The sequence below is a fragment of the Triticum urartu genome, chromosome 7 (assembly GCF_003073215.2).
Source record: "Triticum urartu cultivar G1812 chromosome 7, Tu2.1, whole genome shotgun sequence".
NCBI classification, from domain to species: domain Eukaryota; kingdom Viridiplantae; phylum Streptophyta; class Magnoliopsida; order Poales; family Poaceae; genus Triticum; species Triticum urartu.
In genome coordinates, this window is record NC_053028.1 from 87099482 (window position 1) to 87121160 (window position 21679).

General features: G+C 52.6%; 2 protein-coding genes across 2 annotated transcripts; one reads left to right on the forward strand and one right to left on the reverse strand.

The window, feature by feature from the left end:
* Positions 1–807: 807 nt before the first annotated feature.
* LOC125524015 lies at positions 808–2782 on the forward strand. Its single transcript, XM_048689093.1, has 3 exons — positions 808–1605; positions 1702–2045; positions 2156–2782. The coding sequence occupies exons 1-3, from the start codon at positions 1098–1100 to the stop codon at positions 2522–2524; spliced, it is 1221 nt and encodes a 406-aa protein (XP_048545050.1). The 5' UTR covers positions 808–1097; the 3' UTR covers positions 2525–2782.
* Positions 2783–18017: 15235 nt separating this feature from the next.
* On the reverse strand, positions 18018–21402 carry LOC125521025. The gene is made up of 3 exons (XM_048686077.1): positions 20794–21402; positions 20103–20272; positions 18018–18822 (listed from the first exon to the last, which is right to left on the reverse strand). The coding sequence occupies exons 1-3, from the start codon at positions 21236–21238 to the stop codon at positions 18298–18300; spliced, it is 1140 nt and encodes a 379-aa protein (XP_048542034.1). The 5' UTR covers positions 21239–21402; the 3' UTR covers positions 18018–18297.
* Between the last annotated feature and the right edge of the window lie 277 nt (positions 21403–21679).

Here is a 21679-nt window from a genome sequence, read left to right on the forward strand (position 1 = left end):
GCCGTAGTTCGAACATGCACTTGATCAATCACATGCATGCCCCTCTCTTCTTTAGCCGCACATGCATGGTCCCCCATTTTCCTTCTCTTCTCCCAACCGGACACAAAACCTTAAATGTCCCACCACATCATGGTCCTCAACTACTTTTTCTCCTCCCAACCGGATACTTTGTAATTAGCGTTGGATGACTTTCTATCGTATCATATCCACGGACCACGTCTAGATATAAAAACAGAGATATACAGAAGAAATTTGTGGGTCGACGTTGAAAATGTCCTTATTGCCTTGGTTTTTTCCTACCCAACAACCAAAACTAAAACAAAGTTGCAAATGTTCCCCTCTCTCTCTCTCTTCCTCCCTCTCTCATGCAAATGCAGCTCGCCAATGAATCGGCAACGTACACCCTTTTCACTTTAAACTGAATCCCGGGCGCATATTGAAAGTTTTCCCCGCCGAAAGCTGTGGAAATTGGCCGAGTTCTAGAGCCTCCAGACTGCTCATGTCCATTTTCTGGAATGGCTCACATGCATACGAGAGTACGACACACTTCCATTTTTTGTGCTAAGAACTGCATCGTCCTTTCATTGTGTTAGGTGTAGGCGTCGAGGCCCTCCCTTGTGTCTGATGGTTGCATCGCGTGTAAGTTTTTTACATAACCTTTTATCTTCTACGAACAATTTGTACAAACGAAAAATGGATCCTTCACTTTCTTACCGTCTTGTTGATTACTAGTAGTGATGTAAACGCTCATACGGAGTATATATATATTAGTTTACGGAGGAAGTAGTAGCACCGTCCGACCGCGACACAACCCCAGCCGCCTCGCCATGGCTCGTTCTTGAAGCTCGGGATCCTGGTCACCAGACGAACTCCTCGAGGAACCCTCCCGCGATGGAGGCGGCGGCGGCGACGACGACGTCTCGGCGCCGCACGAGCGGGTCACCTCGCGGCTGCGCAACCGAGGAGCCCTGGAGAAGATCTGCAACAAGTACTCCATCCCCGACAGCTTCACCCCAATCCTCGCCGGCAACCTCGCCTCGTGGTCGCCGCCGCCGCCCGGCTCCGTCTGCGTGCACGTCGACTCGCTCAACGTTGGGATGCGCCTGCCCCTCCACCCCTTCTTCGGCACGGTGCTCAACCACTTCGGGCTCGCCCCGAGCCAGCTCTTGCCCAACGGCTGGCGCGTCCTGGCGGGCTTCGTCGTGCTCTCCCACTTTGCCGGCGTGGAGCCGTCGCTGCCCGTGTTCCTGCACTTCTTCGCGCTGTGCCTGTTCCCACCGCACAGGTTCTACAGCTTCCGCGGCAAGGACAACCACGGCCTGCTCTTTGCCCGGATGCGCAACAGATTTGCCCGGGATTGGAAGGGGGATTTCTTCTTCTTGGCGTCGTCGGCGCCGTGGCCGTGCCCGGTGGAGTGGGGGCTGCCTTTCGGGTCCTCCACCTTGGATCAGACGCTGACCGGCAAGGAGAAGGACATGGCGAAGAAGCTGCTGCGTGCTCGAAGGAGTTCTCCAATCGATCTCACCACGTATCTCACTCTCAGCAACGACAATCTTGCCGCGGCCAAGATCATTGGGGCACCATCTGCGCCGCCAACTCCTCGAGGTGAACCCCTCCGGCATTATGGACTTCAGAACGATTCTGGACGTTGCCGTGCATTGTACTGACCCGTGATTTGGAATCCCTATGTACTCGTGGCAGAGAAGGCAGCCACGGCCGCGGCCGCGGCTGCGTGCGTGTCGGCGGGGAAGGTGACGGTGAAGAGCGAGCCGGACTGCGAGGTGCTGCCTTGCGCGCCGTCGCTTGGGAAGAAAAGGAAGGCGGCGGACCACCGTGCTTTCGACGGCGAGAGCTCGGCCTCGGAGCCCTCTGGGCCGCCGGGCTTCCCCGCCCCCTGCAAGCGGCCGTCCGCGACAGGCAAAGACGGTGACTGGAAGGCGGCGAGGCTGCTGCTGCAGGGCACCGTTACGCCGTCGCGGGAGCGCGAGCTCGCCGCGTCCAAGCCCGCCGACGTCGTCGCTTCAAGCTACGTGTCACTGCTCCAGGTGAGCACGCGCAGATGCAAAGTCAGATTAGCTCCTGTTCTATGGGGATTGTTCCTGCATGCTTCGTTGTTCTGGATCGATCGACAATTCGACATGGCAATGATGCGCAGGCGGCGAACGAGGTGTCATTCTCGCTGGGCCGCGCTCTGGAGCTGGAGGAGAAGCTGCGGGCGCGCGAGCGCGAGGCGGACGCGCTGCGGGCGGAGCTGCGCGAGGCGAAGGCCGAGCTGGCGGCGCGGGGGTCGAGCAGGGAGCACGCGCACGCTCTGGCGGAGCGCGAGCGGCGGGGGTACGAGCGCGGCATGGAGGACATGAAGCGCGAGCGCGCGCGCGCGCTGGCGGAGCGGGATCGGCGAGGGTACGAGCGCGGCATGGAGGAGATGAAGCGCGCCGCGCTTCGGCGCTACCCAGACCTCGACCCGGCGCGGCTCATCGTGCCGCTCCACCCTCACCCGCCGCCGGCGGCGGCGACCACCTAATTGCCATGCCCCGCCCGACGATCGATCTGCATGTGTTTTGGGGATGCGCTGCTAAGATCTCTTTCCCATGGATTGTCTGTTGCTATCTGCATTTCGTACTTCCGTTCAGCAGAGTCATCTGCATTTCGCACTCTCGTTCATCAGAGATCTTATTATCCGGTATAAATTGTTAGAGATATTGTTCTCGGTCGAACATTTGAAGGCAAATCTACTCGCCGTCGAACATTTACACGCAAATGTACTCCATGACTTGATTTATCTGAGTTTTCTATGACCTGCACTGATCGGTAAAGTGTATGTAAGGCCAACTCCAACGCGCCGACGCATTTGGTTCGGTCCGTAAACGGATAGAAACGCTGGCCCAATGCGCCAACATATTCCCATTTTGCGTTCGCTTAGTGTCTGACTCGACACATTTCTGACTTGAATGCACTATATTCATGCTCACGCAGGCGTCCGCCTCGAGACAAGCAGCAAGCCCTAACCACCCATGGGTTTCTTCAGCAAGCTCGCCCGCGGTGGCAAGCACGACCCCAAGGCGTTGTCCTAGTCGGGAGCGAGCGGCCAACTTCACCATTGCCATGTGGCCGCCACCGACATGCCAACATCGACGCATACACGTGCGGCCGGTGTATCTCCCCGTCCATCGATGCCGCTACCACTGGCAGCACGGCATCCCGACGCCGTGGCCGGATGTGAACTTGCCGCACGGCTGACACCTAAACCCCGACAGGGTGCTGGTGCCAACGGTGCACAATCGGCTGGCAAGCGGATAGAGGAGATCTATCGCTTCTGTGATGCCCTAGATTTGGAGCTGCGCCCCCACACCGACTACGCAATGGACTCCCCCGTATTAGGATGCCTGGTTCGCCAGTGAACACGAGGCCCGACGGCGTCTGGGATTGGGTCCACCCGTTGCAGCGGCTGCTCCACGACCACTGGTGGTGGTGAAGGAGGAGGACGCCTACTTGGCCGCCCTCGAGGAGGCCAACTGGTGGTAGTACGAGGATTCCATGCTCGAGGAGGAGGCGCGGGTGACCTGGACTCACGCAGGCGCTGGCCGAAAGCGCGGCCGGCGTGGAGGCCAATGCGTTGCCGCTGCTGTCGTGGTTCTAAGCCTGACAGTAGAATAGGGGGGTAGGAATGTAGAGGCAAGATCCTAGCTATGAAGGAGTTGTACACGCGAGTTTTACGAGTTCAGGCCCTTCTCGGAGGAAGTAATAGCCCTACGTCTCGGAGCCCGGAGGCGGTCGACTGGATATATGCGTGTGAATTACAGAAAGTGCGAACCCTTGTCCCAGAGGAGGGGGTGGCTTATATAGAGTGCGCCAGGACCCCAGCACCCCTCCGTTACACAGGGTTCAATGTTCATAAAGGAGGAGCGTTACTGCTAACGTCCGAAGTAAAGTGCTATAAATGTCCATAAAGCTATGACTTAAACCCCGACCGTTGCGGAGTGAAGGGCTTCTCATCTTCTGGTGGTCGAGTGTCTTCAAGGTGGTCGAGTGGATGATGGTTTCTCTTCGACTGCTTCTGATTCTTTGTAGAGATGTCCTTGGGGAGGGTATGTTGGATAGATCCATGACCCTACCCCAGGTACATAGCTTCATCATTAGCCCCTGAATGGATCAGGGTTTGAGTGAGGAAGGAGTTGGGAACACTTCCGACTCATTCTTTGTGCTATGAGTATATCTTGTTCTGGAACAATGAACTGAGGAGACGACGTCGACTCCTTTTTCGGTCGCCTTGGTCCATTCTTGGTTTTTGTCGAGTGAATTTTCATGATAGAATTCCGAATGATAATGTAGAGGGCGTTTTCAGTCTGGCAAGTTGCTCTGCTCTCCGCGGATTTTGCGGGATTCGAATTTCGGGAAGCGCGCCAGATGGGCGAGACCGTGGTAATCGGGATGGATTAGGCAAGTCTCCTCGATCTCCGTGCCACCTTTTTCGCCACGTACTACGTCCGCGACTGTTGCGGGATTTGTTTAGATCGTCTGGATCCACCAGTCAGTCACTCGGGGAACGACCTTATAAAAGGCACCGGACCAGGCCTCTGCCCCGTGCGCTCCCATTCTCTTTTCTTCTTCCTCCGACCTCTCCGCCACGCTCGCTTCTGCTCTCGTCGCTGGACCCTCGCTCGAACTCAATCCGTCGCCATGGGGAAAGAGAAGACGGTGGCGCTGGAGCGCGTGAAGAAGGCGACCGCGAAGGCGAAGGGCAAGCGGACCAGCCGGGGCGGATCCTCGTCGAGATCCGTCCTGCCGCCGGGCTGGATCCAGGGCAACTGGATCCGCTCGACGATCAGCCAGGACGACCTCGACAACCTTGTGGAGGGGGGACTGATCCCCCACAAGTCGGCACGGCTCCCGGGGAACGAGACCGAGCCGCAGCCAAGGGAGGGTGAGTGTGTTCTCCTTGCCACCCACGTAGATCGCAGATTCTCACTGTCTCCCCATCCTTTCTTCCGGGGCTTTTTGAACTTCTTTGGGGCTCAGCTCCACCATTTCACTCCAACACCATAGTCTATCTGGCTGCTTTCGTGTCAATGTGTGAAAATTTCTTGGGCCGTCGACCGCACTGGGGTCTTTTCAAACACATCTTCACCCGCCGCTCCCAGTCGGGCAAAAAGGCCGCACGTGATCCAGATGTGCGGGGGCCTGGGGATCCAGATGAGGAACAAGAGCACCTTCCTAGCAATGATCTTTCCCGACTCGGCCCGGGGTTGGCAGTCGACTTGGTTTTACTGTAAGGACCAGCCGACCCCGGGTCTGTCGACTGGACTTCCTCCCTTTTCTTTGGCTCGAGTGGAGAAGTCCTCCCCCCTGAAGATGGTCCCAGAAGAGAAGGCGCAGGTCAAGGTGCTGGTCGAGCGGGTCGTCCAACTCGCCCGTGATGGGGTGACTGGGATGGACCTGCTGGAGGTCTTTCTCGGTCGACGCATCCAACCGCTTCAGGCACGTGATCATCCGATGTGGATGTACTCTGGGCTCGAGGACTCCACTCGGATCCACCCGGAGGACGTCAGCGAGGACACCTTGGAGAAGTGGCTGATGGGAATCACCAGCAACAAAGACAACCCTCGGGGGTCTAGGAGGGTGATTCCATTCGATCACTCACGTTAGCCGGAGCAGGTATGATTCTGTTTTATCAAGTATCTTTCCGATTCATTGTGTGACATCTTGTTGATAGTCGACTAAATTTTGATCGTTGTCTTTTCAAGCCCTCATCAACATGTACTCAATGCCCAACGGAGTGCAGGAGCAAGACGTCGAGGAAGGAGCGAGCGGGGGCGAGAGCGGCGAAGGGCACTCGGATGCCGAGGAGGACGAGGAGAGCGACGAATCGACTGATGACGAAGAGGTCGACTCGCCTCCTCGCAGGGAGAGGAGAGATCCAAACACGCTCATGACCCGGCGAGCGCTCCGGGCCTGGTGGCCGCGCCGATTGGGCAGTCCTCGAAGCGTCCCATGACGTCTTCCCCAACGCCGATTGAGAAGGCTCCGAAGCAGCCCAAAGTTGTGCCGCCTCCAGCGCCGAAAGCACCGAAAGCCACCTCCTCCAAACTGCCAAAGGCTTTGCCCAGGATCAAAGTGACCGTCCCTACTATCTCCGGGTAATCATCTGACTTGTTCTTTTCGTCGACTCGAGTAACAGAATGTAACCGACTGGATGCGGGTCTTTGCAGTGCTGCTACTTCGGGAACCTTTTCTCCCCAGTACCGAGATGAGGAGATGGAAGACGCGGTTACCTCTAACCCAGGTAGAAACTCTTATGATCTTGTTCTTGATTCCTTGGTCGATTGCATTCTAGTGGTTCAATTGGGGTCGAATGATCTGTCTTGCAGCTCCACCCAACGTCATCGATCTTCCAGATGATGATGAAGATGTGGCTCTTAAGCCTAGGAAGAGCAAGAAGGTAGCAGCTGGCAAGATGTCTCAGCAAGGGCCAACAACAACAACACCCGTCCGTCAACCTGAAGATGCGGGCAGGGCCTCTGTAACCTTCGCTGCACCCTTGTCGAGTGAGCACCCCGCACCGTCGACTGCACCGGTGATTCCTTCAGTCGTCCAACTCCACACCACGGAGCTCCAAGCTGCCACACCTGGGTCGTCTGCTCTCTTTTTCACCAGCTACCCCATCCCGGACAACCAGTCGGAAGCGGCTGCGGAAGCCATCCGACAGGCTGACGTGATGATGGAGCGGGTGAAGATGGTGCATGAGAATAGCCAGGCTGCCTACGATGCCAGCGCTGCTCTTCGGGCCAATGTCCAGGTAAGTAGACTTTCCGACTACTCTTGTTCTATGAGGATATGCTACCCGAAAATTTTTCTTCTACACAATCTCCTGTTGTTTGCGTCGAATCAGAGCACCCACTGGGTGTTTTGTTGTCTTTGGTAGTTGCGTTCTTCCACTCGGTCTGGGCGAGTAGGATCTGAACCGGTGGGGGCACGCTAAGTGCACCCACTGGGTGTAGTCCCCGAGACCGCGGTCGACTGCTGGCAGTCGACTGGGGTCTGAGTTCTACCTTCCTTTCTTTTCTTCCACTCAACTCGGGCGGACCGGTCATGTAGGATCTGAACCGGTGGGGGCACGCTAAGTGCACCCACTGGGTGTAGTCCCCGAGACCGCAGTTGACTGCTGGCAGTCGACTGGGGTCTGAAGAGCTTTTTTTGACTTGGCCCGGGCGGACCGGTCGAGTTGGGTCTTAATCAGCGGGGGCATGCCAAGTGCACCCGCTGGGTGTAGCCTCCGAGACCGAAGTCGACTGTGTGCAGTCGGCTGGGGTCTAAGCGAACTTCTTTAGGTTTTATTCACTCGGAAGTAAACAACCTTTGATCTTGTCGACTGACCCGTCTTTTGCCTTCTGCAGAAGTCTTGTACTCTTATTTCCAAGTTTGCTGAACTTGAGGAGAAGTAGAGGCAACTCAACCTCGACTTGGAATTGGCCCAGTCGAATCTGAAGAAAGCTCAAGACGAAGCTGCTGGTATGGAAGGTAACTGCCTGTCGAATGTCTTTCAATATATTTCTTTGATCTCTTGTCTGATTCGATTGCTTCTTTTGCAGAGAAAATGAAGTTGGCTCTGGAGAAGAAGGACTCGGACCTCGCCGCCGCGCAAAAAGCAGCCCAAGATAAAACTGCTCTCGCAGACCAAAAGCTTGCTTCAGTCGGAACGCTGGAAGGGGAGGTGAACATGCTGAAATCTTGCCTCAATGAATCTAACTATGAAGTGACTAGTCTGAAGAAGGACAAGGTTGCCCTGAATGAAAAGCTGGAGTCCGCGATCCGCAAGAGGAATGACACGGAAGCTTATCCGAGGACTCTTGCCAAGAAGCTCTATCTCACGCTGGAAGGTATTTCTTTTAAACCGATTGTGTTGATGCTTGCGAACGGATCCTGCTCGGTCGACTCATTAATTTTTGGCTGCAGAATTCTGCCAAGACTTCGACGAGGAAACTGGAAAGGTCAAGACGGGTCTAGACCCTATCGCTTCTCCAGTTTGTGACGAAACTGCAATGAACGTGCTCCGACTGGAGTCTCGTATCGCCAGCGCCACAAGCTACCTTGTGCGCCTGAAGGAGGTAGTCTCCCGAATCGACTCATCGCTTTGGCCAAGGGCGACGCTTCAAAATGACCTGGAATCCCTGATGGCTGGACTGAGCGAGATCCCTGACCGAGTGCAAGAATGGAAGAAGTCCTCCGCCCGGTGTGGTGCTGACGTGGCGCTGTCCTTGGTGCGAGTCCATTGCAAGGAGGCTCGTGAAGACAAGCTGGCTGCGATCAAAGTTGCTAACACCAAAAAGCATGACTTCCAGTCCTTCATGGAGACTTTCATCGCTGCCGCTACTCGGATCGCGGATGGGATCGACCTGGACGCATTCGTCGAGCCTGCCAGCCCTCCTCCTACCGAGTGAACAAACTTACGAGACTTGAATCTGCTTTAAATTTGCCTCGGAATGCCGAATGATTGTTGTAACCGTTAAACTCCTTCGGGCTTGATGCCCGAATACTTTTGATTTGCTGCTTGGAACTTTAGGATTTATCCGAATTTGGTTTATCTCCGAATATGCTTGTGTTTTGCCTTCGAACGGACTTTGTTCACTGCTCGGAATAGTCTTTGCGCTGGAGATGCAGCTCTGAAGTGGTGGCTCCAGTCGATCTGCGCTTCGTCGTCTTTGCAGATAGGGATGAAACACACATTGTACTTGTGGCGTAGCTCCGAAGGAGAAGGTTGCAGTCGACATGCACCTCGTCGTCCTTGCAGATAGGGATGGAGCGCACATTATACTTGTGCCGTAGCTCCGAAGGAGAAGGTTGCAGTCGACCTGCACCTCGTCGTCCTTGCGGATAGGGATGAAGCGCACGTTGTACTTGTGCCGTAGCTCCGAAGGAGAAGGTTGCATTCGACCTGCACCTCGTCGTCCTTGCGGATAGGGATATGTTTCGAACTTAGGCGAGTAATGGACTGCAGCTAAGCCCCCGAGTGGGAGGATTGCTCTCCACTCGGTAGGATTTTTCAAACTTAGGCGAGTGCTGGACTGCAGCTAAATCTCCGAGTGAGAGAACTTAGGCGAGTACTGGACTGCAGGTAAGCCCCCGAGTGGGAGGATTGCTCTCCACTCGGTAGGATTTTTTCAAACTTAGGCGAGTACTGAACTGCAGCTAAATCTCCGAGTGAGAGAACTTAGGCGAGTACTGGACTACAGCTAAGCCCCCGAGTGGGAGGATTGCTCTCCAATCGGTAGGATTTTTTCAAACTTAGGCTTGCTCTCCACTCGGTAGGATTTTTTCAAACTTAGGCGAGTACTGGACTGCAGCTAAATCTCTGAGTGAGAGAACTTAGGCGAGTACTGGACTGCAGCTAAGCCCCCGAGTGGGAGGATTGCTCTCCACTCGGTAGGATTTTTTCAAACTTAGGCAAGTACTGGACTGTAGCTAAGCCTTTGAGTGAGAGAACTTAGGCGAGTACTGGACTGTAGCTAAGCCTCCGAGTGGGAGGATTGCTCTCCGCTCGGTAGGATTTTTCAAACTTAGGCGAGTACCGGACTGCAGCTAAGTCTCCGAGTGAGAGAACTTAGGCGAGTATTGGACTGCAGCTAAGCCCCCGAGTGGGAGGATTTCTCTCCGCTTGGTAGGATTTTTCAAACTTAGGCGAGTACCGGACTGCAGCTAAGCCTCCGAGTGAGAGAACTTAGGCGAGTATTGGACTGCAGCTAAGCCTCCGAGTGGGAGGATTGCTCTCCACTCGGTAGGATTTTTCAAACTTAGGCGAGTACCGTACTGCAGCTAAGTCTCCGAGTGAGAGAACTTAGGCGAGTATTGGACTGCAGCTAAGCCTCTGAGTGGGAGGATTGCTCACCACTCGGTCGGATTTTCTTTCGAACTTAGGCGAAACGGATTCGCGACTAAGCCCACCCACTGGGGGATTTCAGAAGTAAATAAGGACGACAACAATCGTACGAGAGGACCGTAAGCTCTTGTCTTTGCTAAACAAATTACAAAGGTGTTTCTTATTACATTTTATTCGAACGAGTGCTTAAGTATAAAAGGGGCGGAGCAGCTCCGCGTTCCAAGCCCGTGGCTCGTCTTTCTGATGCTCAACACTGTAAAGATGGTATGCTCCGTTGTGGAGAACTTTGGTGATGATGAAGGGGCCTTCCCAAGCCGGGGCGAGCTTGTGTGGTTTCTGTTGATCCACTCGAAGAACCAGATCTCCCTCTTGAAAGGTTCGGCTCCTCACGCTCTTGGCATGGAATCGACGCAAGTCTTGCTGATAAATGGTCGACCGGATCAAGGCCATCTCTCTTTCCTCCTCTAAGAGATCGACTGAATCCTGTTGGGCCTGCTCTGCTTCTTCTTTGGAAAAGACCTCGACTCGGGGCGCATTGTGGAGCAGGTCACTCGACAGAACAGCTTCGGCTCCATAGACCAAGAAGAAAGGAGTTCGTCCAGTCGACCGATTGGGAGTTGTCCTCAAACCCCACAAAACTGACAGAAGCTCATCGACCCACGCGCCTGCTGCGTGTTTGAGGTCACGCATCAGTCGGGGTTTCAATCCTTTGAGAATCAGGCCATTAGCTCTTTCTGTTTGTCTGTTTGACTGCGGGTGAGCGACGGAAGCGTAGTCGACTCGCGTGCCTTGAGAAGCGCAGAAAGCTCTAAACTCGTCAGAATCAAAGTTCGACCCGTTGTCCATAATGATGCTGTGTGGAACTCCATATATAAATGTCAATTCTCTGATAAAACTCCGAGCAGTGCTGGCCTCGAGACTCTTGACAGGTTTAGCTTCGATCCATTTGGTAAACTTGTCGACTGCCACGAGCACATGAGTGAAGCCACTCTTACCAGTTCTCAGTGGTCCAACCATATCCAAACCCCAAACAGCAAAGGGCCAGACGAGAGGAATGGTCTTCAGGGCTGACGCTGACTTGTGAGGCATGTTCGAGTAAAACTGGCAGCCTTCACATCTGTCGACTATATCTTTCGTCATTTCATTTGCTCGCGGCCAATAGAACCCGGCTCGGTATGCTTTAGCCACGATGGTCCGAGAGGACGCATGGTGGCCACAGGTCCCCGAGTGGATGTCATTGAGGATCATTCGACCTTCTTCTGGCGTTATGCATCTCTGACCGACTCTAGTCACGCTTTCCCTGAACAATTGTCCTCTTATCACAGTAAAGGCCTTGGATCGACGGACGATCTGCCAAGCCTCTTCTTCGTCTTCTGGGAGTTCTTTTCTGAGGATGTACGCAATGTACGGCACTGTCCAGTCGGGTGTGATGACCAGAATCTCCATGATTAGGTCGACCACTGCTGGGACCTCGACTTCAGTCGGACCTGTGACGCTCTTAGGCTGTGGGGGTTCTTCAGTAAAAGGATCTTCCTGAACTGTCGGCGTGCGAATATGTTCCAAACATACATTGCTGGGAATGGCTTCTCTCTTGGATCCTATCTTTGCCAAGTCATCGGCTGCTTGATTTTTCAGTCGGGGTATGTGGTGAAGCTCTAATCCTTCAAACTTCTTTTCCAACTTCCTCACCGCGTTTCAGTAACCGGTCATGGCTGGGCTTCTGACGTCCCACTCCTTCATCACTTGATTGACTACCAAATCTGAGTCGCCATAGACCATGAGGCGACGGACACCGAGTGAGATGGCCATGCGCAACCCATACAGGAGTTCTTCATATTCTGCTTCATTGTTGGAGGAATCAAAGTGAATCTGGAGGACATATCTGAGCTTGTCTCCTCGGGGGGATACCAGTACTACCCCAGCACCAGAACCATTCAGCATTTTGGATTCATCAAAGAACATGGTCCAGTGCTCCGAGTGAACTTGAGTCGGCAGTTGTTGTTCGATCCACTCGGCGAGGAAATCTGCTATTGCTTGGGACTTGATAGCTTTCTTTGCCTCAAACTTGATATCCAAGGGAAGGAGTTCAATCGCCCATTTTTCCACTCGACCAGTTGCATCTCTGTTGTGCAGAATCTCTAACAATGGAGCGTCGCTGACGACTGTAACAGAGTGATCAGAGAAATAGTGTGCAACCTTCTTCGTGGTCATGTAAATCCCATAGATGAGCTTCTGATAGTGCGGATATCTCTACTTTGATGGAGTCAGGACTTCAGAAATATAATAAACTGGGCGCTGAACTTTATAAGCTTTTCCTTCTTCTTCACGCTCGACTGTAAGTACTGTACTGACGACTTGTCCAGTGACTGCTATATAAAGCAGTAAAGGCTCTTTGCTGATTGGAGCAGCAAGCACCGGCTGGGTGGAAAGCAGGGCTTTTAGCTCTGCAAATGTTGCATCAGCTTCTAGGGTCCACTCGAACTTATCTGATTTCTTCATCAGTCGGTAAAGAGGCAGTGCCTTTTCACCGAGGCGAGAAATGAATTGACTAAGGGCGGCCAAGCAACCAGTAAGCTTCTGGACATCATGCACACGCACAGGGCATTTCATTCGGAGTATAGCACCCACTTTCTCTGGGTTAGCATCGACCCCTCGTTCGGAAACGAGGAAACCGAGTAATTTTCCGCCCGGAACTCCAAATGTGCACTTTGATGGATTGAGCTTGATATCATACCTTTTGAGGCTGGCAAAGGTTTCAACAAGGTCAGTCAGTAGGTTGGAACCTTTACGTGACTTGACCACAATGTCATCCATGTATGCTTCCACATTCCGACTGATCTGAGTGAGTAGGCACTTCTGAATCATCCGCATGAATGTGGCTCCAGCGTTCTTCAAACCGAATGGCATTATGACATAACAGAAGCACCCAAACAGGGTGATAAAAGCTGTCTTTATCTCGTCGGGTCCGTACAGACGGATCTGGTGGTACCCGGAGTAGGCGTCCAAAAAGGACAAACGCTCGCACCCTGCAGTCGAGTCGACTATCTGGTCGATGCGAGGGAGAGGAAAGTGATCTTTCGGGCAGGCCCGATTGATATGCTTGAAATCAATGCGCATGCGAAGTGAGTCGTCCTTCTTTGGGACCATGACAACATTGGCTAACCACTCGGAGTGGTAAATCTCTCGGATAAACTCAGCTGCCAAAAGCCGAGCCACCTCTTCACCGATTGCCTTTCTCTTCTATACGGCGGACCGTCGAAGATGTTCTTTGACTGGTTTCACTTTTGGGTCGACTCAGAAACGATGCTCAGCCAGTCCCCTGGGAACACCCGGCATATCAGAAGGCTTCCATGCAAAGATGTCCCAGTTCTCACGGAGGAACTGGATGAGCGCTTCTTCCTATTTGGAGTCGAGTGTGGTTGAAATGTGAGTCGGAGCAGCATTGGGGTCTGTCGGGTGAATGTGAATCGACTTCGTTTCACCAGACGACTGGAATGCTGAATCTGTGGCTGGCTTCTTGGCTCGCAAAAAATCACTCGGATCTGCATTTTTCTGGTATTCTTGCAATTCTACCATGGCCATCTGAGCATCGACGATCTTTGAGCCCTTCTGGAAGCACTCTTCTGCCTTCTTCCGATTACCAGAGATAGTGATCACCCCTTTGGGATCAGGCATCTTCAATTTGAGGTACACGTAACATGGTCGAGCCATAAAACGTGCATAAGTTGGCCTGCCCAGAATGGTATGATAGGCACTCTGGAAATCCACAACTTTAAATGTCAACTTTTCTTTGCGGTAATTTTTGGAATCACCGAAAACCACGTCGAGAGCAATCTGACCGAGGGATGCAGCCTTCTTGCCTGGAATGACCCCATGAAAACTCATATTGCTTTCACTGAGTCTGGACATCAGAATGCCCATTCCCTTCAACGTCTCTACATAAAGTATGTTCAGGCCATTGCCACCGTCCATCAGGACCTTTGTCAGTCGAGTGCCTTCGACCACCGGGTCGACCACCAGTGCTTGCCTCCCAGGGGTGGCTATGTGTGCTGGATGATCAGACTGGTCAAATGTAATGGCAGTCTGTGACCACTTCAAGTAACTGGGTGTCACCGGAGCGACCATGTTCACTTCTCTGTTGATTACTTTCAATCGATTTTTGCTCTCAACGTCAGCAAAAATCATCAGAGTGGAATTCACATGGGGATAACCATCATCGTCCCCTTCCTCATCCTCAGCCTTGTCTGCTTCCTTCTCCTTTTCCTTGGGCTGTTTCTCTCGGAATTGCTGGATTAGGAGCCGACACTGCCGAGTGGTGTGCTTCAGGTAAATGAAATTACCCTCTTCATCTTTTTTGGTGTGGATGTGGCACGGCAGATCCAACACATCATTTCCATCTTGATCTTTTACTTTCTTGGGGTTCCACGGCCCTTTGTGCTTCCCCTTGAATTTTTCTTGAACCACAGCCAAGGATTCACCAGGAGCAGCTGGCTCGGCCTTGCGCTTCTGTTTCCGACCGGAGTTTCCTCCTCCGGCTTCGTAGGTGACTGCTTTGTGCTTGCCACTCCGGAGTCGTTCTTCTTCTTCACCATTGGCATACTTGGTGGCAATCTCCATCATCTGAGTCAGAGTCATATTTCCTGTCCGACCGAATTTCAGATTCAACTCCCGATACCTGACACCTTCCTTAAAGGCACAAATTGCCTGATGATCAGACACATCCTCTACCGTGTGGTGTAGGGTGATCCATCTCTGGATATAATCCCTCAAAGTTGCATTCGGTTTCTGAACACAACACTGTAATTCTGTCAAACCTGTTGGCCGTTTTGCAAGTGCCCTCGAATGTTCTGACAAACACTCGGGCGAGATCTTCCCAAGTATAAATACTGTCAGGCGCCAACTGATTCAGCCATGCTCTAGCCGAGCCCTCCAACATTAGAGGAAGGTGTTTCATGGCGACTTAATCATTGCCGCCACCAATCTGGACAGCCACTCGGTAGTCTTCAAGCCAAGTGTCAGGCTTGGACTCACCAGTGAACTTACTAACTCCAGTCGCCAACCTGAAGTTGGGGGAAATCACCGCAGCTCTGATAGCTCTGCTGAAGCACTCTGGACCTGAGACATGCACCATGTTGCTGGTTTGTAGATCCCTGTCATGGTCCTCTCAGTGAGCTCTGTTTCTGTCGACCAAGCCCTGAACAAGAATATATCTCGCATCAAAGCCTGGCTCCCTGGGGTCGACTGGAATACCTCGCCCAACACTGTGAGGGCGTCTGTCTTCATGTTGCCGAGGCACGTACGACCCACTCCTTGGGGGAGGCGTGGGCACTCGACGACGATCATCGCGATCGACTCGGTGATCATACTGCTCACGATTTCTGTACTGTTCTCGTCGATCCCCACGTCCCTCACGCCTCGGGGGCGATCTTGGGCTATGGGCCGACTGAACTGTGTCTGCAACCACGGATCTGCTATGGATCCTATTCCGCGACTGAGATACGACCGTATTTTGTTCCCCCGCCGCCCGGAGCAAGGCTTGAATCTGCACCAGACCTCGGCCAGCTTCTGACTGGGAAGGTTGGATCGACTCCGCTATCCAAGCAGCCGCTGCTAAATTCTGGATCGGGGTTCGGTATACCTGAGTCAGAGGTGGAAAAAGTTGGCGTTGACTGGATTCAGGAGCACGCTGCCGAGCGCGATTGTCGAGTGCGCGCTGGAGGTTCTCCAGTCGAGTGCGCTCAGCCAAGTTGGCCAAGCACGCCTGCTCCAAGGCCTGGGCCTCAAGGGTTTCTCCAACTATAGGAGTATGTAGTGCATCCATGTTCCGGCGGCGAAGTTCCTCCCTCTGCTGCGAAGAGAGGGGTTCGGGGCGGTATTCTTCATGAACACGCGACGGATCGCCATTCCCGTCGCCTCCGTCTTCACGGGTGAAGCCAGGAGGACTGCGTGGTCCATTGACCATCAAAACTTCAGCCGCTGGGTCGCTGCTGTCGCACTCGGATACGGTCTCTACGGAGCCAGTCGACAGATCGAACAGGCCGTAGAGAGTTTCGTCGGGCTCGATCGCCGCGACTTGAGGGGTGGCCGACTGGCGGGCCACTGCATGCCTCACCCACCGCTGAAGCCTCGACCGACCGAAGCGTTTGCTCCGGCGGGCCGCAGGGAGGGGGGAATCTGCTGGAGCCGACCGATACTGGGTCGACAGCTGCCGCAGGAGAACGCCGTGGACGCACGCGCGAAAGTGTGTCGCCCCGCGGGCGGGGAGCGCGTCGACGTCGAGTGGAGCCTCCTGAAGCCAAGCGGAGTCGTTGACGACAAACACGAGCGCGCCGAGACGGATCTCGCGGCCCTCAGCCAAACCTCCGCCTGAAACCATGATGAAGGGATTGGAAAAATTGCAACTTCTCCAACAAGTCGCTAAGACACCTGCCCCACGGTGGGCGCCAACTGTCGTGGTTCTAAGCCTGACAGTAGAATAGGGGGGTAGGAATGTAGAGGCAAGATCCTAGCTATGGAGGAGTTGTACACGCGATTTTTACGAGTTCAGGCCCTTCTCGGAGGAAGTAATAGCCCTACGTCTCGGAGCCCGGAGGCGGTCGACTGGATATATGCGTGTGAATTACAGAAAGTGTGAACCCTTGTCCCAGAGGAGGGGGTGGCTTATATAGAGTGCGCTAGGACCCCAGCTCCCCTCTGTTACACAGGGTTCAATGTTCATAAAGGAGGAGCGTTACTGGTAACGTCCGAAGTAAAGTGCTATAAATGTCCATAAAGCTGTGACTTAAACCCCGACCGTTGCGGAGTGAAGGGCTTCTCGTCTTTTGGTGGTCGAGTTTCTTCAAGGTGGTCGAGTGAACACATCTTCATGGTCGAGTGAATGATGGTTTCTCTTTGACTGCTTCTAATTCTTTGTAGAGATGTCCTTGGGGAGGGTATGTTGGATAGATCCATGACCCTACCCCAGATACATAGCTTCATCATTTGCCGCCACCACCACTCGCGCTAGGCGTGGAGGCCTACAAGCCGCCGCCACCACCACCCGCGCCAGGCATGGAGGCCTACAAGCCACCACCACCACCACCATCCGCGGCCGAGGAGCTGGCCTAGGTACCGACGTACCGGTGGATGACCAATCTGTCGATCTACGTGTAGTGATTGCCTGTTTTTCTGGACGTGACGAAGGAAGAGTGCCAACACCTACTAGGGTGGGAGGCACAGGTGCGGGTGCTGGCGATAGAGCAGGCGCATGGGGAGCGGCTGATGCGGGTGAAGCGCAACGAGGAGGCAAAGAGCCGCAAGCTCGAGGAGGAGGCGGCCCAGCTTGCGACAATCCTACCACAGTAGCAGGCACCTGACGCGGCCCACCAGACAGCGGCGCTTGCTGCCTTTCAGCAAGCATTCCCGTGGGCACGAGTGTGAGAATACGTCAACCTTATGAACAAGGACAAGGACGATGAAGCCTAGATGCGCTGCCCTAGATCCGTCCGCGCCTGTAGCAGCCCTTTTTTTTAATGTTTTATATGTTTTTAGTTTAAGTTATTATTAATGTAAGTGGACTTTGGCCAACATTTTAAGTAGTAAGTTCATATTTTTTTCTATTTTTAATCGGACAGTTTTTCTTTCATCCACAAATTTGGGATGTGTCGGCCACGTTGGCCCTCCTCCCCAACACACACTAAAAGAACAGACACACTTGTCTTGGCCGACTTAAACGAACAAAAAGAACAAAAAGCCAGCGCGTTGGAGTTGACTCAATTTCGCAGTTTTCTTCACATAGTTTGTCTAGATGCTGTCTTTCAGGCTCAGATTTTCTACCCGATTTCCTTATATTTTTTTCAAGGAAATACTCTCTCCGAATATTTGTCTTTCTAAAATTTTTGACAAGTGACTACATACGGAGTAAAATGAGTGAATTTACGCTCTAAAATATGTCTATATACATTTGTATGTTACAGTCCATTTGAATCGGAGTATATAGGAAGGGTCTCTTGGGTTGGCTCTCTTTTGTTATGAAACACCCTGCCCTCTTTTACACGTCGTAAAGAAAAATCTCGACTGCAAACCAACTACATGAGCAGCTCTCCCCAGTTTCCCTATTTCCGAACTTAAGAATTCTCACAAGCCCAACAGAAAAGCCGAGACATAAAAAACAGTATGCAACATAAATTTTCTGCAGCAGGGAGGCCAATATCCAGGCCTCACACTTGCCAGATCCATCACAAATTCCTTATGTTACAGCAAGTGGGATGAGAGGACATATATATGCACACGATATTATTACTGACTGACTGACTGACAAGATCTTTTCCAACCATCACTGGCACCACCTGTAAGGCCGCCATTTACAAACCAGGTGAAGGGTAGTAGGGCAATGAAGAAAATTAACGAAGCCATGGAGATCAATCAAAGACCTCTTATTATTGCTAGCTGTCCAGTATCTCAAACTCCGAATCCTGAATGAGATCCCATGATTCCTTCTTCGAAAGCAATGCGGGCGGGGTGGGCTGCGGAGGCCGGCGGCTGTAGTCGGGGGAGGAGGCGGCGGGCTTCCTTCTTACCGAGTCGCTTCTCACGGAGGAGCTGGCGTACGGGAGGCTTCTCCGGTCCGGCAGGAGCGAGTCCATGTATTTGTCCATGACGAGCACATTGGAGTTGTCGACGTCGCTCATCTCCTCAGCTTCGCTGCTGAAGTACCTTTTATGACCTTCTCTAAAGGATTCTACGTCTGAAGGTATTTCGGACCACTGATCCATGCTCTGCTCCGACTTTGACTTCGCAAACACCCACTGGTCCATGCTTTGCTCGGATCGTGTTTTGGTTAAAGCATGGCTCCCTGAAGATTGGTAGCCCTCTTGAGTGCCTTTCTCGCTTTCTATCTCACAGACATGAGGTGGAGACTCTATCTCATTTACACGATGCACAGAAACTTGCACACTCTGGGTATCTTCCTGAAAATATAATTTGATAAGACTGGTAAGTAATGCAATTAGCATATATCCAAAAACACAGCTCAGCGCATTATTATTGTTTCTTTATCTTCACGACTTCAGTCTAATACTAAGGTAACAAAGAGAAGAATGACACGAGAGGATAAAAACATGGCATAAAACCACCAATCATTCAAGAGAACCTCTAATACTAATGCAGATTACACTGGCATACTGCTACTAAAGAGATAACAGTACGTGCTGGCTAATAAGACATCATTTAAGTGAGCTCTCTGAGACCTACCAACAGCCAATACAAGTTCTAGTTAATTTATTAGTACTCCCTCCGTTTCTTTTTACTCCGCGTATTAGATTTTTCAAAAGTCAAACTCTTCAAAGTTGACCAAACTTATATTAAAAAATATAAACATCTACAATCACAAATAAATATAATATGAAAATATATTTCATGACGGATCTATTGATATTGAATTTGTATTGTGAATGTCAATAATACTTCAAACATAACTAATATGCGGAGTAAAAAGAAACGGAGGGAGTACCAATTATTACAGCAATAGTTCAGGTAAAATGTTGGTATAGTTCACCTATATATGGAAAATAAACTAATACCGAGTCCTAAAACTATTGCATTCAAATTAAAAAGTATTGAATACACATGCATTGATTATGGATTAGTGAGCGTCACTGTCTCATTAATGAAGGGGATTCCAAATTGCCAACCTCAGTACACATTACCCATCCTGCTAGCAACTAAACTATATCCTATATATGTGGTTCATGGAGTACCTCGTATTGTCACTATTCAGTAACCACTTTTTATTTGATTCCCAGGATAAATTCTACTCCCTCCGTCCCATAATGTAAGACAGTTTTTAACACTACACTAATGTTAAAAAACGTCTTATATTATGGGACGGAGGGAGTAGTATTTATTTGTTGAATGAGGTGGAGATTTTTCTTCTTCTCAAAATATGATGCAATGATGCATTCACTGTCATCAATACATACCCAATCTTGTTTATGTCAGCTTAAAAATGCATAGAAATATGTTCATCTACTGCCAACAATAGCAACAATAATAAAGTTAACTAAAAAGGAAAAGTGGTTGAACATTCTTCCAGCTCTATTTGACTGCAGGCCATGCAGTAATAACATGTTCTTAGTTCAAAACTAGAAACAATTCAAACTGAAACTAGCATAAAAATTAGTTCTACAACAGATATTAGATTAGCAGGGAACAATGCATAAGAATCATAATATCATATGTCCTAACACACCTCTGAAGTATGTTCACTCAGGCTTGACTCAAGTAATTTGAAGTATATCTTCCAGAATGCATCTTCATCCATGTAAGAAGGGCAGAGCGTAGCCCGCAGAGATGCTAAATCAGGGACAAGCTTTTCAATGACTTCCATATGATCTCTCTCTACATCAGAGATTGTAGCATCTGCAAAGTAGTAGAAACCACAACATCATGCATCTAAATGCGAAGAATAGTTTCACACCGCAGCAAAGCAACATCCGTAAAAGATTCTACCAACGAGGAGCTATGCGAAACAACTCAAGGCGGTACTACTAACCGACATACTCAATGTTTCAAGAGTTACGGTATGGGCATCATGTCAATCTTAAGCTATTCAGATCATAGGAGCAATAGCTTAGCAGCAAGAGCATGAAAACAAGATAGGGTAACTCTACATCGACTACACTGAGAAGACCAGAACTATGCAGCAGTACTATACTCTGATCTTCCTGATTGGAGTTCGCCCCCATCCCTTCCGATTTGAGGAGTGCAATCGCAGTGCTAAATCCGACGGCTCTCAAACCAACAAACATTAAATCTATCTCCCCTTAACTGACTTCCATATATAGCACAGAACCGCCCCATCAGTGGTGAGCCGGCGAAATTGGCGGCAACAAATACAATCAGCAACGAATCGCACGAGAGTCGAGGGGGGAGGGCCTTACTCTCGTCTATCGCGAGCATGGGGAAGTCAATCCAGGCCTCGGGCCTGGCGGCGAGGGCGCGGGCCGCCCCGAGGATGCCATCGGCGACGCCTGCAGCGGAGGCGGCGTGGGGCGGGGAGTCGACCGGGCTGGGGAGCGTGGCCCGGGCCGGCGGCGGCTGGCGGTCGGGGGCGGCCCGGCCGGAGAAGCCGACGCGGAAGGAGCCGCCGATCTCGGCGAGGTCGGCGAGGATGCCGGCGAGGATGGAGGCGGGCGGGGAGGGCGGCGTCGCGGGGCGCGGGGACGGGGAGCGGCGGCGGTGCGCGTGGGTATGGGTCGGGGTGGAGGGCGGCGAGTCGGTGTGCGCCGGGTTGAGCAGCGGGTGGAGGAAGCAGGCGATGTCGAGCAGGTGGCGGCCCAGCTCCGACAGGTCGTCGCGGACGCCCCGCAGCCCGCGCGCCGCCATCACGGCGATCGGTCGTCGGTGGGGTGGGGTCGTCGCTGCTCCGTCCGGCCCGGGGCGACCGCGGCGGGCGGCGGCGGCGGGCGAGGGATATCGTTGCTTTCTGGTTGCGGGGTTGCTTTGCTTCCGCTCGGGCGGGGGTGGGGTGGGGTGTGGGGAAGGGCAATGATTGGGACTTGGGAGAGAGAGAGAGGAGAGGGATGGGGTAGGCCCCGGCCGGCTGCGTATCTGCTCGGGTTTCCGCCCGGTTCCCGTGCGCGTGCGCGTCTGGGCCTGGGCCGAGCGCGCGTGCCAGCCGGGGCGAGGCCGGCGGGGTTCGGGCGGATGCGTGCGGGCGGTGGGCTCGCGGCGCGTTGTGTCGCGCCGTGCACGGGCGCGGTGGCTTGGCGAGCGGGGACACGCGACGCCGTGGCAGTCCCTATCTCTATCTGAGGGGTAAACGGG